Source organism: Cervus canadensis, chromosome 3 (assembly GCF_019320065.1).
Source record: "Cervus canadensis isolate Bull #8, Minnesota chromosome 3, ASM1932006v1, whole genome shotgun sequence".
Classification (NCBI taxonomy): Eukaryota; Metazoa; Chordata; class Mammalia; order Artiodactyla; family Cervidae; genus Cervus; species Cervus canadensis.
In genome coordinates, this window is record NC_057388.1 from 34,079,575 (window position 1) to 34,096,210 (window position 16,636).

Here is a 16,636-nt window from a genome sequence, read left to right on the forward strand (position 1 = left end):
AGTCAAACCATTTTCAACTTGGATCTGTAATTTAAGAAGATTCAAGGCTGGACAATTTGATGTTATTTTCCCTTCTCATTGCTGTGGTAGAAATGAGAAAATGAATTTTTGTTAATTGATTTTCAAGGAGACTTATTCTTTGAATACTTCCAGAGGAAAATGGGGAAGACTTAAATTTTCTACATAAATCGCTTGTAAATAAAAATAATAATGGGTAACTAATAAACAAGGCATTTTCTAATCTCTCCCATAAGGTGACAGCTGCTTCTGCAGCCAAGACAGTGAAATGAAACCTGGCATATAATTCTAACACCACCCCCACATCACAAAAGAAGAAAATGGAGGGCATAGACTAGACCAAATGATACTTAACACTTGAAACAATACAGAATAGGGGAGAAAACAATTGAAGTCTTTCCTAACTCTTGCAATTTGGAGAAATCTGCCCCTGAAAAGCAGAATGCTCTGTAGTTTTTGAGTCACCATCCTCCAAACACTTGGTTTTGCCATTATAATAAACCTTTTTAAGGAGCTTTAATTCTAGGCTTCAGCATTTCTGTTCCCTATCCTTATCAGTTTCAAACTCTTTAAAAACATTTTTAAAAAAAGAAAAGAAAGAAAGAAAAAAAGTCCCCTTCCTAGAACATACAGATTTTAGTAAAATTAATCTGAGGTGCAACATTCTTTTCAGTGGTAACAAAGGGAAACTATGCATCTACTATGCCTGAGTCAGATGTAAAATAATCTTTAAACAATACTGCGCAGTTTCTTCACTTTGTTTGCTTAGTACAGATCTGCTTATTTATTTATTCAGTGAGAAGCTGTGTGCTATGCCTTTGCTGAAAGCAAATAACTAATAACTTCATATCCTGCAACACTCAACAGCCAACCTGCTCATTTCATTTGTATTCCATGGACGCCTCATTTTTTCCTCCTCACTGCCTACCCTGTACTGATCAGTATTAACAATGGGATTTTTGTCTCACTTGAAAACTTTCTTGTTCCATTTGAGTTGAGGTGGAGACACTCTCACTTAAAAACAAAACAAAAAAACAACCACAATAGCAAAAACCTACACAGGTATTTCAGTGTTTTATTATTTCAATATATTAATATTCAGGAAAACTGCACTCACTTATCAGATAATCAAATAAAGAAGCTGTAGTGATTCTACTCCTTAACTAGGTGAAAAAGGAAAAATCCCATGTGCAAAACATTTTGAAATGTTGAAAAATATGATTGATTTTAGAAGGTGAAAGAAAAGAGAGACTGTAGAAATGATAAATCCCATTCCTGTGACTAGATTTTAGCCACTTTGGCTGCATAGACACTAAACATAAACAAAATTTTATGCATCTCTTTTTTTTTTTTTGGTCACTCTCTTCTGTTCCCCACACAAGTGAAATAAAACTTGCCTGCTAGCCCTCTGAATCAAATCCTCAAGGAAAGAGAAGCTATCATTTTACCTGAACACTAAAGAGCCTTCTCCTGCAATTTTTGATACCCCTTAATTGTTTAAACATTTTTTAAACCTAGAGTCACAAATAACGTGACTGAACTCCTGAGTTAATTTAACATCTATCATGTAAATTCATTTGAAAAACAAAAGGGCCTTTACCTCAAGTCCCTATTTACCTTAAATATAATGAACACTGGTGTCATAAGAAAAAACATGAAACTGTTTTTTGCTTACACTGTTCAAATTCAGTTTGGAGGAACTACTGGATTCTTTTACTGAGATCTCTGTTCATGGGTGTGTAGGAAGGGAAGGGAGGAGTTAATGCTTCCCTAGAGATTGAATTCCCTTTGCTTCTTACCAGTCTCTCCTCTCAACTCATGCTTTCACATGTGGCTTATACTAAAAGCATTCAGAAGGGTCAGATTATAAAAAGTTTAATTTAATTTCTTAAATATTGCTTTTAACCTGCCACCCCCACTTCTCAGCGACTACCACAGTAATTATTAAATAACTATCATTTTTGGGGGGCTAGAATGAATAATACATCAACTATTTAGTTTTCCCAATTAATAAGATGTCTTCTGATCTTCTAAAGAATATTTTCACCCACACATTTTCTTTTTTAGAAAAAAAAAAAAGATTCAAATTCCCTTACCAGAAAAACCCTCATTAAAAATGAATTTCCAGCATGAGATGTCAGAGCAAGGGCAAATGTTCTACTCTGACATTTGCTATAATTCTGTTGATCATAGGCCTTTCTCATATACTAATGAAGCATTCCTTTGAAGGGAAAAAAAAAAAAGGAAATAGCAGATGTTGAATAGAAAGTAATACAGTTTTTTTTTTTTCTTGACTCAATTGAATAACACCTTGGGAAGAATATGGAAATTTTTATTTGGTTTTAGTATTTGTTTTCCTTCTTGGTGTTGTTTCATAGGAGAGCTGGTTATCCAACTCATTTTGAAATTCTTAACTCAGTAGTTTCTCTTAAAGAGGCCTCTAGTTCTGTGGGTGGCACACATTTTGAGGGTGTTTCTATATCTAACCAGGGTGGAGTGGGATTGCAGGGAGAGACAGGAGTGTTTAATGATGTACACTGTAACTTCAAGTACCTTTACTCCACTCAATCTTTTAATTATATCTGAGCAATGTTTCTCCTTATATACTTTTATGTACAAATATAGCAAGTATTTTTGCCTACCACTCACAGAAAATGTCAGGGTGTCTACACACTGGAGAAGCCCTTGAAATACCATCTCATAAATTAGAACAATTTCTACTATTAAATCACAATGTTTATTGCCATCTCAGTGTGTTTCATAATAAATAATAAACTATATGAAGTAGACATTTAAGATATACACATTGCTTTTAGCTAATAGACAAAAAGATCAAAAATACATTTCCTATGGAAAATTGCTTTAACATGTATCTTCTACGACTATACCAGTCTTAATTGAGAAAGAAGAGTTAACCAAACTGCAGTGAAGTTGGAAGAGTTGCTTCTCTAGAAAATCAAGCATACCACCCAGAAAACTGCCTGTCAGAGTTTTATACTTGGAAGTCTTGTAATCTATCTCAATATGGAGTGAGGCGAGATTAAAAACTACAGATTTATTTGACAGAAATGTATACAACAGCATGATCACCATATTAAACACCTGCTCAGATTTGACTCTGTAGCAGAACTTAGTCACATCTGAAAACTTGAAATTTAAGAAGATATTAGGAGCTCAGTTGCAAGTAGAGTTAATTATAGCACATGATGTAGATTGTGGGTTAGAAAATAATTGAAAATAGAGATATTACTTTAAGAGAAACAAAATAAGATTTTTCACTGTGCCTTAAAAAATACAATGTTAAAAGGTCAATATTATTGTTTCTGACTTTTAAAAATGTAAGTAATACAGTAAGATCAATGGTTAATGTGGCAAATACAGCAGGCTTGACTGTGTCAGGGCTGAGTTCACATATTCTGAGTAGGGAGTGATGTTTCTTAGGAGGTGAATTAAAGTCCACATTTCAAGCAGGCAGATGTTGATAGATTCTGATAAACACCCACCCAAGTCCATCTCAACTTTGCATCTACTTCATCTGAGAAATAGGTGGCAAAGTGGTAAAGAATACATCTGCCAACCCAGGAGATGAGGGTTCGATCCCTAGATCAGGAAGATCCCCTGGAGACGAAAATAGCAACCTTCTCCAGTATTCTTGTCTGGAGAATCCCATGGACAGAGTAACTTGGTGGGCTACAGTCCATGGGGTGACAGAGAGTCAGACACGACTGAGCAATTACACACCCTGTGTACAACTGGGAAATAGGTTTAACCTTGATTATCCCTCACACGTTTGGGTGTATAAGGAAAACATGGAAAACGACTTTATTTATCCCCAACATCAATTCAGAAATCAGTAGAAATATAACATAACAAATACTTTGGTAAATATTTTTCAGGCCTGTATTACATTCCTTCCTTCCTCTCTGCCCTCCTTTTCTTTCTCTCTTTCTTTCTACACTAAAAAAAAGTCTATCTGTGGTCACACTTTTCTATTATTACAATGTAATCAGTCTAGAACAGTTATACTTACATAAAGAACTTCCTCTTCTACATTTTTTTTAATTAAAAAATCTACAGAGAACTAAATGTGAATTCATTAAACTTTCAAATATTTGAAAAGACCTAAAGATCATAAAAATTTCAGAGAGTAAGAAAAATATCAAATGTAAATAAATACATCAGAGTTTTTAAAAAAAGAAACCTGTGTTTGGATATAAACATGGGGGTGTCTATGTTACCCAATTCTGATTTCAATTTTAAATTATTTCTTTTAGAAAATGAAATAATTCTGTCCTGATTTTGTGGTCCAAAATATAGATTGAGTGTCTTTCTTCTCCATGGAGTCAATTCTCACCCTCTTTTATCTGAGTTTTACCTACAATCTTTTATTTTTCCTGGAACACATCAAAATGTTTCAGGATTAGACATTACACAAGTGAAATGGATACATTTCTAAATTTGCTTATCCTGTTTAGTTTTGACAAATATAAACTTGCTCTCCTACTTGAAGTAACAAGAGCAGGAGAAAAATAAATATTTAAAATATATATTAGTGAAAATGGCACGACTATTTAAAGTATTTAAAATAATCATATGTGATATTTCAATAGAATAATCCATTAGTCCAATCTCCTAAATAATCCCAAAGTGACATGAATTCCTCCACAGAATGAATGTCTATAGAGAGTAATCCATGGAAGACAGACAAGCCTCTTGTCATTTGTAGCCTTAATCCATTGCCCGGAGCATGAAAAGTGCTCAGGATAACAAGTGTGGGAATCAGTAAAATCAACATTATTTTTGGATTTTATTTTCTTAACAATACTGACTGATCAATAGGCTTGTGGGAAGTGACAAATACAATACGGTCTATTTGATGAATCAATCTAATGGAGTAGACACAGAATTCCTCCTCCCCTTCACCCATTCTCCCCCCTTTAAATCCTTTTCATTCTCTTCTTCCTCCTCCTCTGCCTACTCTCAGGCAAACACAGACACACACACACACTTGCGCACAGAGAAAGAGCTGCTCTTTCTCTATTGGTCTGTAGACATTAAGTAATGAAAGCTGCAGTGACAATGCTCAGGTCATTTTTTTTTTTATACATGAATACTAAACCACTTTCAATGAGTGTTCATGTTTTTAATTGCAAACTCTCCTTCTCCTTTCAGTCAAGTAAATTCTGTATTATTGTAACAGGCTTCTCCTCTGTATTTCTAACCTGTGTGTTGTACCTGGGTGGAGGGAGGGTGCAAAGTAGAGAGAGTTAGGGAATATAAAGGGAAAGTTCCTTGATTTTTATGCACCCTTCCCCGCCCCCTCCCCGCCCCCCACAATCCTGTATGGATATCAGCTCTGAGAAAAACTAAAAGAAAAATAGAAAAGAAAATTTAAACACCTCAGACATGCCTATTTAGGAAAGAATTAGTGGTATTTGTATGACTGCATAAATACATGCGTGTCCACAGAAAATTTAGTAACCCTTCACCAGCTCATGAAGACACAGAGATACTCTCTTTATGTTGGTCCTTGACACTCAGCAGGGACTTTTGTGAACTTTGTCATCTTCCTCTGCTCTTTAAACCAAAACTAGGGAAGTGGCTTTAATTAATGAGATGTGATGCATTAAAGACTTTAGCCAGAGCATTCCAGAAGCTGAAAAACTGTAGATGTTTTTAAATTCTGAGTATCCTTTTGAGAATCCCCTGATATAATTTATAATTCTCAGTGGACCTATATTTGTCTCGAACTGATTGTTGAAATGGGCTTTACTAGGAATTTCTTCCCTGAAATCGCAGTGGGGCGGGGGAGGGGGTGGTTGAGCCAAGGGGGTTTGTTGGAAGGAGGGAACAATCGCTAACAAGGCTTTAAAACCTTCAGTGGTTAAAGTTATACTGATGAAAAGGACAGACATATATATGCATATCTACATATGTATGCAGGCACAAACATACATATACACATACACCACACAAGTTCAAGCAGAATTCTATAATGAGCGTGATTTGTAAATGATGTAGGTAGCAGAATTCAGATTGTTTTCTCCAAATTGCACCTAAAAATGGCTATAAAACAACGCTTGCCTTGGGAAGTAAATTTATAGCTACATGCCTTTCACAGGCACGCTGGAGGGTTCTGCTCCCGGCTCTAATCTCTGCGAGATGTTTTTTGCATGTGTTGTGTGACTCGAGCGAAGGGGAGTGGGTTGAGCTTGCCTGATCTCCCATTGTCAGCCAGTCTAGTGAGTGTTGGGAAAACCTGTCTGTGGGATCTTGTGTCATCGCTCCCTACATGTGTCCAGGAAAAGTCCGCGCTGCTCACGGTTCCCCCCGCTTGCTCTCTCTCTCTTTCTCTCTCTCTCTCTCTCTGTTTCCCTTTCATTCTGCTTCCCCGGAGCCGGAGCCGAATGAAGCAGGGAGCAGGATTAGAGTCCGCCAGCTATCAGAAGAACCTAGATAAAAGGAACTGCTTCTTAAGCACCACTGCAGCAGCCCTTGTTTTTTCTTTTTTTTTTTTTTCCACACAACAGTTGTGCCTCATTATCCGGTGCCTGGCTCGATTTTTTTTTTTTTTTTTTTGGAGGGTTTGAAGTTTCTGTGCTTCAGTGACTGTTACAGAAGAAGAGGTGTTAGTGTTGCCTGGAGGTCTTGATTGTCTGCATTTATGAATGAAACTGACCTAAATCACCTGTTACCTCCAGTTTCCAGATTGTTTGAACTTCTCTGGCCGCACAATACAGGACGGGAGACTGAAGCAGCATAGGACCCACAGCGTCTGCAGCATGGGCTGGTTCGCTAGGATTGTCTGTCTTTTCTGGGGAGTATTACTTACAGCAAGAGCGAACTATCAAAATGGGAAAAACAATGTGCCAAGACTGAAATTATCCTACAAAGGTAAGTTTTTCTTTTCCTTTTATTTGGCCAGCTTTCTAATGCCCCGCTGCCCCCTGCCTTTTTATTCCTTGAACTCCCTCCCAACCTAAACCTTAAAACCTTGAGTTTAACCTGAGAAACCTTTGTGATTGTGTGGGTCTTTTGGAGATGATTGAAACACTTTTTTTTTCTTTATAAAATCATGCCTTCTGTTGGATATATGACAATTTAAATGCAAACAAAGAGCATTTAATCACATTTGCAGAAAAGAGCTTGAATGCCTGGTAAATACAGATCGGTATATGTGATCGTATATCCTTTTAATTTTTCTCACTCTACTCCTGTTAAAAGATTTTTTAAAACCACTCTTGCAACAATGGTCTCTTTGTAGATATGAATGCCTCACATATAATAATTGTTATGATAAATTACATTTTCTTAGTTTTAGACAGTAAATGGTTAATTGTCGTCATGAATATTCAGTTTGTTCAAATCTGACAATCAGATGCTTAACATAAGCAGTAGATCATGGTTTGCCAAGAGAATATAAACTGGAAAGAACAGACTAGTTTTTCTACAGTGTTATGGTTGTACAAAAGACTGTGTATTTGGCTAATTGGTGTAAAGCTAAAACCTTTGAAATATAATGTTATTTGACTCTTATGTACTTCAGTGAGAACTGAAGAGATACTACTTTCTTGTTGTACAGTTAGTTGTGTGAACTTCTTTTCAAAACAAAGTATAAATTTAAGAGGGGGGGAAAAAACCCTTATCACATGGTTGGTCTGCTTACAGTTTAATGTATATGCTTGTTTTTTAATAAGGATTTTAAAGAAAATATTTGTTCTACAGTTGTTTAGATGGATTTTATAGACAGATGTGTAAAATCATGCTAATGTAAATTCTAATATGATGTATATAAATTTAATGAAAGAAAATATTTATATAGTGAGATATTATTAAAATGGAACTGAAGATTAAACTGTTTTAACACAAGTAGTTTTACTCCCTAAGGTGTTGCTTTCTTATGATTCTCAAATTTCTATAGTTGGGGGTGGGGCAGTGAGAAGCTTCAATTATACTCTGTCTTTAGTCTGTAATATGAAAGAAAATTATTGAATCTCTCTGTAGACATGTCTGTCTACTGTACATTACCCTGATGCCAGAAAACATATTCTTTAATTTTCACATGATGGGGAACATCTCTTTCTGAATACTCTAGGGTGAATGAAGACCACAAATAAGAAAGACAAATGTAATTTTCACACTTTTGGATTAGAAAATTAAACACCTATTAATGTGTTTATTTAGATTTATTACGTAGATAAAATATATTGAATTGGAGACTATATTTTGATTTAATTTTTGGCTGTTAAAATGAGAATGAATTTTAAACATTAGCAAGCAGAATTGCAATTGTACTTATATAAGATTTTTAAAAATAATCAAATAGTAAGCATTAAGTATTTAATTAAATCCCAGGTATATCTTTATATAGTAGCTGTCTTTAAATTATTTACCTAGTATATGATATTATGTTATCTCTGTTTTTGTCAGTTTTTGCTTTCTATTTTTATTCTCTGAGAGTAGTTCATCCAGTAATTCTTAGGTTGATGGTCCTTCTCCAAGTTTATATTTCTTATGAGTGAGTTTTACATACAAGTTTAGTTCCTGAAGATGTAAATAACTATATGCTATAATTTTGGAATAGGTTTTAGACATGACATGCCTTTTTAAAATCTACTGTATTTTAAGATCCTTATCTAAGTGCTAAATAAATTATAAAATTGAGAATTGTGTTTATCTATTTCACAATAATTTTATTTCCTTGTTAATGGATTACTCTCCATTAATAGAAGAGGCACCAGTTTTTCCACATATTAGAAGATGGTATTTCATTAGAATAGTCTTTTGTTATATACAAATGCTTTAAACTTGTCTAAATGAAGTGAGCTGTATATATTGACAAGATGTGTACATTTGACACTGTGTTTATGAGCTCTTCTTAGTAATGGTATCCATTAGACTTATTCTGCTTTCCTTTAAACCAAAAGCTGCCTTACAACTACATAACAGTTCTATTGATGTACCTAGAGCTTGACAATTTGATAAAACAAGCTGTAAAATGAGCAGCAAAAAGAATAAAAGGGATTGCCCAAGCAATTTTATTCTATGATTTTATTGATACATCATTACCTTTCTTTTCTATATGTAGACTTGTTTTGGCAAAGCATCTGCCTGGTAACCAATTGTCAGTACTTTGTTTCTAAAGTATAATAGAATTTTTTTTTTTTAGCTCCTTCTTTTTCCTCCTTAATTAGATGTCAAACATGGTTAAAACATTCACTGTTTTGCCCTTAAAAATATTCTAGCATGATTCTTGAAGAGTTAAATCCCTGCCAACTCTAATTTCCCATGGTCACTTGTTTTCAAAGATCCACCATTAAGTTAACTCTCTCATTGCTCAGGTTGCCAAGACAAAGTTTCAGGCAATCACTGTGCTTACTTTCTACTTGTCATCTTGTCTGATAGGAGATAAAAGAGATTTGATATGTTAAGTGAGAGAGAAAAAGAAGTAAAACACAAGAAGTCAGACTTTGTAGTAGATGTATATACATATTTAATAAGGTACCTCTTTATTTTCTAGGAAAAATTAATAGAATAGATGTTTTCAGGACCATGTGGAGAAGTGATAATATTAGAAAAATGGGGTATGCTCACTTTTCCTCTGAACCAATCTGATTTAGAATCCTTGTGGGGGAAGCAAATGTGAGAACTCTGTAAATCTCAGCAGTCACATACAAATTATCCTCAAAAAAACACTCACTTAGAGATAGTTTTCCCTTCCTTAAATTTATATAACATAGCTAAATGTTATAATTCTTATTTTTAAAATCAATGCGTAAATGTTTATTTCCCCTACAAAACTAGTGAAATTTCACTTTTCCCATGAAATACCAGAATATCATAAAATTTTCCTTTTGGAGTTGTGGTACAATGAGGACTTCAGAAAAACCTATGGAAATCATAAGCAAATAAATTAGGTTTGGGGTTTTAAACAAATGACAAATGTTCCATCACTCAATGCCATGAGCTTTTCCAGGACATTGTGTGCTTGAGTTTTAGTAGAAATCAAAGACACATGCAATTCTGAATATGATGGTGATCATGTGAATCCAAAGAATAAATCAGTTTCTTTAACTTTACCTTCAATAGAAGACTTAGTAAATAGTACTTAAATAAATAGTAGATTTTTCAGAGGCTTTCTTCTCATATTTTGTAAAGGTTTATTTTCACAGTCAAATTGTATAATTACTGTAAGAAAGGGGTTATTAGATAAGTCAAAATTCTCAAACATACATTTCAGATAGATGATGATGTTAAACTAAACATTATGAATCAGAATTTGCAAAACATTTTTTATTTGCCATTATTCAATACATTATGACCACTTCAAAATTTAGTTAGTATGAATAATGATTTACTAATTAAACTTGTTGACTTTTCAGAGATTTTCATTACTACTAACAAAGCACAAAAATATATGCCCATATACATATATGCACATATATGTATATGTGAATAGATAAATATATATTCAGGATAAAATTTATATTAATATTTTAGTGTTAATAAAAGCAATCTTGGTAAGTTGTAATAAAATGCTTTATAAATAAAATATATATTGGTTTAAAAGACAGTCACACATTAAAGTAAATGTATATGTATTTTAGTGGGCATGAACTTTTTGAGTCTCAGGAAAACCTTTCAGAAATATCTCAAGTATTCAAATATTAGTATAAGATGGAATTTGCCTTATATTGGAAATCTCAGAGATAAAATGGAATGTGTCTATGAAAAGTAAGGGTAATATATAAATATTTTCACAGAGCAAAGATGTTACAAATTCTTTGTAATACCTTTTCTCCAATAGTCACTGCGTATTTGGCATCAGGTTTCTTTTTTGCTGATTCTCATTTAGCATGGTCTTTTCTTCCCAAATTCTATTAACTGTAACAATCATCTTTTGATTCTGAAATCTTCAATTTAAGCACATGGAAAAATTGAACTTTTTATTTATCTACTCAACAAGTATACCCATGCAGAATAATAAAAAAAATAAATAAATAAAATGCTAAGTCTCATATCTTGTGATTCAGTGTTGATCAGGTCATATGAGAGTTAGTGAAAGTCTCCAAGTTGAGGCTTCCCTGTTTATAGCACCAACCAGATTCAGTGTAACTTTAGCAAGTAAGAAAATGACTGAGACCACAAGTCCATCCCATGTAAGATTAACCCACCAACTTATGATAATGAGAGGCAGTCTTTAATAGTTTAAGGAAACCTGAATACTGAAGAGATGAATTTTTCCAATTCTAATTTTTTTAGGTTGTTTCTTTTTATATAAATTTTATTTTCTAAATTCAATTACTGTCAGTGATATGAAGTACCTAAATATTTAGGTAACTAGATAGAAGTATAGATATAGCTATAACTGAGTTTTCTTTTTCTTATTTTTAATTAACATATTTCAGTCAAACATGACTTAAAAATATGTTGTGATTTTCAGTCAATTATGTTTAAATTCTATATTTAAGAATGAATGCTACTGAAGGATTTGTCAGGAATAAATTTAATCTGAATCAATTCATACAATTGCATATGTTCCCAGTAATAAAATAAAAGTTAAACTGTTGGTTACAGAGCATAATCCATTTATGTTTAGTATGAGTATATAATTGTATTTCAGATGTGAGCTTTGATAACTTATAAAGTTATCAAGAATTTAAAGTCAGCTGTAAAAAACTTTGTGGCTTAATTTCTTATCCTAATTTTTCTCATTTAAACTTCAGCGACACACCTATGTATCACAGTTCCCAAGATCAATATATTATACACACCTTTACATCTTTTTGGTAAATTATAAAATCTAAAATCAGGCTATTTTAAATGTAATTTATATTTGAGCATGTTCCAATCTTCCAGTGCTGAAGTAAATTTTTAATTAATATTTATCTAGCAATGTTCATTTACAAAGTCATGATATTATAGAGACATCTATTAATTGATGAAGACATTATACTTCATCATTTAAAAAAAAAAAACTATGATAAAATGATCTGTTAATGCAAAGATGTAAGTAAAATCTCCAAAATATATGACATATCTAAGTTTAGTTCATGCAACGAAAGCTTATTTTAAAAAGGCTAGCAGTTGTAAACATAAAATAGAATCAGTGAATCTTGGGATGAATTTTACCCATCAAGACTTCTAAGGTGCTGTTTAAAGGAATTACCATGATTTGCAGTTCTATGCTTCCGCTAATAGGTGGCACTAGCAATTTGTGACAGTTCTTTCATTTAGTTTGGAAAATGGGCAGGCTGCTAAGACAAGACTCTCCCCACGCAGAGTAATGTGGGGAGGCCAAACTTGGAAAAACTGGAGTAAGGGGCAAGCATGCACAAAGTAGAGCATTAGTTAAAATAGGATTTGCTACAGAGTTTGGTGTGCTGTTTGCATTTGTTGGTACATGAGTGAGTGAGTAACTGAAAGTCACTCAGTTGTGTTCGACTCTTTGCGACCCCATGGACTATACAGTCCATGGAATTCTCCAGGCCAGAATACTGGAGTGGGTAGCCTTTCCCTTCTCCAGGGAATCTTCCCAACCCAGGGATCGAACCCAGGTCTCCCACATTGCAGGCAGATTCTTTACCAGCTGAACCATTCTAACCCTCAAAAAGTAAATTGTTATAACCAATAAATAAACAAATAATGTAATTTAACTTAAATGAGAATTTACATGTGAAATTGATCTGTAAAGTGTAAACAATAATGAGTGAAGTAGTGGTATAAACAATCAGAATGATGAAAGGACAGTGTCCTGTGGATATACATAATATATATATATACGTGTGTGTGTATGTGTGTATACATATATATAATTATCTTAAGCCTGAATTATAAAATGGACTTAACAGGAATGAGCCTGCCTGCCTGTGGCCATTATTGCCATCATTTACAATTGGAGAGTAGCTAGTTGAGAAAGTAAAATAATGTTTAGAAAATTATAATCAGTATATTTTAAAAGAATGACTCCTTTAGATTTGTAGGTTGTTTTAAATTATTATCATAATTAAGCATACCAAAGAATCAATAAATTCTATCTGACCCAAATAAGTCTAAATGTCTCCAGTTACTATCTCTTCTATTGCCAAGACATAAACATCAGTATAAATAGAGAAATTGCCCACTATTTCCAAACAGTAACAAAGCTGGACTCTGTCAAACTGAGGATAAGAGGATATACAATTTATACTTGAATTAGGGAATGAAGATAAGCAAAAATAAAATTCTGTTGATAAATATGAAGAATGAATTGGTCTTAGTATTTAATACAAGCTTACAGTAAAACTGAAAGGAACCACAAATTGAGGGAGTTTTGTCATCTCCTGAATGAGTCATTAAACCTGTATTTCCAGGTTTCCTTTGCTTGAAGAGATATGGCATGACAAACAAAGTTGACCAAACCTTACAGTAACTTAAATTGTCACCACAATCATAAACATGTCTTTGGATAAAATATAACATCACCCCCTTGAGTCTTCATCAGCAAGCTAAATGAAGCTTAGTTCTATTGAATATGTCCAATGAGTTCTTTAGTCCGTAAAATTATTTATGTGGATCATCTTTGTCGTGTCAGATTGAGAGTTTCTCACGGCCAGATTTGTATCATTTTTCATCATTATAGTCTCAAAAGCTAGCACAGTCACTCATTGAATGAACTTGTTCTTCATCATGTGTACCTTGTTTCTAAAGACAAAATATACTTGTTTATAAATGAGTACAAAATTTAAAGATTGAAAAGTTTTAATAATCAATTCATTATAAGTGAAGTGTACATTGCAACATGGTAGAGAAAGTAAATTCATGCCAGATACTAGAATAGGAGGATATCAGAGGAGGCATTCAGATGTGCACAAAGAACAGCTGCTGCTGCGGCTGCTAAGTCGCTTCAGTTGTGTCTGACTCTGTGCGACCCCATAGACGGCAGCCCACCAGGCTCCCCTGTCCCTGGGATTCTCCAGGCAAGAACACTGGAGTGGGTTACCATTTCCTTCTCCAGTGCATGAAAGTGAAAAATGAAAGTGAAGTCACTCAGTCATGTCCGACTCTTTGCGAACCTATGGACTGCAGCCTACCAGGCTTCTCTGTCCATGGAATTTCCCAGGCAAGAGTACTAGAGTGGGTTGCCATTGCCTTCTCCGACAAAGAGCAGTGGTATCTCCATAAACAACGTCTCCCCTGAGCCAAGCATCTGGAAGACCACTGGAGAAGTGCATGGGAACCCCTTTCAGTATTCTTGCCTGGAGAATCCTATAGCCAGAGGAGCCTGGCAGGCTACAGTCCATAAAGTCATAGAGTCAGACACAATGGAAGTGACTGAGCACAATGAGCAAGCTTATTTCAGCACTTATTTCAGACACAGAAAGTGTCTAGGGCAATCTTTGTTTGCCTGCAAGTAGGAGATGGAGAGTATTTAATAATACATGCATCTTTGACCATTCTAGGAGGAAAATTATTTCATTTCTTTCAATAAATACCCGATTTTCCTTATTATTGTTTCTCAGTATACACAGCCAGTAAACAAAATGAGTGAGATGATTCTAAAACCAAAAGTGGTCAAAGACAAAATGTCTCATTATCACTCTCACTGTATCTGAAACTTTGTGTAGAACAAACCAGTCCTACCAAACTAAGTTGAAAATATAATCATTTAAAAGTTTAAATTGACTATATTTCACCATCCATACTTTTGGGACAATCCTGGCTTTGCTCTTGACAGTTTGCTAAGATTAGTGTTGCAGAGTCTTCCTTATAAGTTTCCACTTATCCTTGATTCCACTCACCCAGAGCTGCAGTTACTCATTGCCCCTTGCTTTTCATCTCCAACTCAGCCTCTGGCTTTGTGTTCTGTAGCCTGAGACCACTGCCTACTTCCCCCAGCCCTTGCTCCCAAGCCCCTCCTGCCCAGAAGAGTAGACATGAAAGGAAAGAGCCACAGAAATCTTTGTTGAAGTGTGAATGTACAAAATGGATGTTGAGTCAATTGTCCTAGATCCCAGTCTTATATAATTGAGAGTATGAGAGAGAATAGTAGGCTACTCCCCTTAGTCCGCTTGAAGGTCTATAGTTGAGACCTAGAGTATAAATTAATGTACAGTGCTTGACTTATAAATATATGTTAGTCTTGTGACAAGGTAGACATATCAATAGGAAAGGAAATAATATGACTACCCAGAGTGGCTGTTATATACAATCATAGTTATTTGTGTTTAAAAATGATTGAGTCCTAGTCCAGATCCTTCAGGACTATATTTGGGGAAAGCCAAAATGAAGTTCTTTATGCCTGAGGTCAAATCAAAACTTTATAAGCAATTATCAGTCTTCATAATTGCAGAAATTTAAATTTCTATCTTCAAATTTGAAATGTCAAGAGAATGAACTCTGTTCTGTTGTAGTCATCCTTTAAGAATCAGTTTAAATGAACGTAGGTTTTCATGGCGACTCACTCCAGTACTCTAGCCTGGAAAATCCCATGGGCAGAGGAGCCTGGTGGGCTGCAGTCCATGGGGTCACAAAGAGTGGGACACGACTGAGCGAATTCACTTTCACTTTTCACTTTCATGCGTTGGAGAAGGAAATGGCAACCCACTCCAGTGTTCTTGCCTGGAGAATCCCCGGGACAGGGGAGCCTGGTGGGCTGCTGTCTATGGGGTCACACAGAGTCGGACACGACTGAAGCGACTTAGCAGCAGCAGCAGCAAAAGTATTTGGGGCTGTTGTTTTTTAGGAAAGCAATTTATTTTATATAGAATGTAATAATACAGTTTTATTCATATAAATTCAAATGTGATACGGAAACAAGTTTGTCCTTTAACAAGGGGAACTTAAAGCTGCAGCATGTTAAGCCAGGAATGTCAAGGAGTTAACAGGTGTTCGCCAATGTTTGACTGAAAATGATAGCAAGATGGACAAGTGCACATCCTTGAAAGACTTTTCCATGGTGGTCACAGTGGTCATTTGGGCATATCCATCTCTCCTTTGAGATTTGTCCATAAAGTATATGAGACAAACTTGTTTTTAGCCTGTCGGAAAAAAGAAAGGAAAGTTGTGTTTGAAAACACATTATAGAAAACACCATGACTATAGTTTCTTGAAATTATAAAATATACTGGGTTAGAATGCAGGTTTCTTCTTGTTCTCCTAGTTAATTCCTATTTTTTTTTTCTGTTTTGCTCTATTATTTGTATAATCAATCCACCAACAAGTTTTGAAAAGAACATACGTGCTAAATCACTTCAATCACATTTTTGTTCAGTTGTTGTGTCCAACTCTTTGAGACCCTATGGACTATAGCCTGCCAGGCTCCTCTGTCCATGGGATTCTCCAGGCAAGAATACGGAAGTGAATACCATGCCCTCCTCCAGGTGATCTTCCTAACGTAGGGATGGAACCCATATCTTTTTTCTCCTGTATTGGCAGGCAGATTCTTTACCACTAGTGCCACCTGGGAAGCCCTTGAAAAGAGCAATTGCTATCCTATAAATCACATTTGTTTTTAATATCAAGACATCCATATCATCCATATGATGAACATCAGGTATTAAATTGTTCCCTTGACTGTGTATTCCTGTTATGTGCCACATACCTTTAAATATGAAGTCATATACTGCACACATTTTAA

General features: G+C 34.7%; 1 protein-coding gene across 7 annotated transcripts in view; it reads left to right on the forward strand.

Annotated features, from left to right (window-relative positions):
• The window catches only part of SEMA3A (semaphorin 3A), a 506,842-nt gene that overhangs the window by 279,770 nt on the left and 210,436 nt on the right, over positions 1–16,636 (forward strand). For 6 of the 7 annotated variants that reach the window (XM_043462900.1, XM_043462898.1, XM_043462899.1 and 3 more), the window contains one exon: positions 6,720–6,912. In XM_043462900.1, the coding sequence (XP_043318835.1) occupies positions 6,801–6,912 (112 nt within the window). In that variant the 5' untranslated portion in view covers positions 6,720–6,800. Of the gene's footprint in view, positions 1–6,719; positions 6,913–16,636 lie in introns of those variants that run through there. The other variant, XM_043462901.1, reaches the window with a different exon arrangement.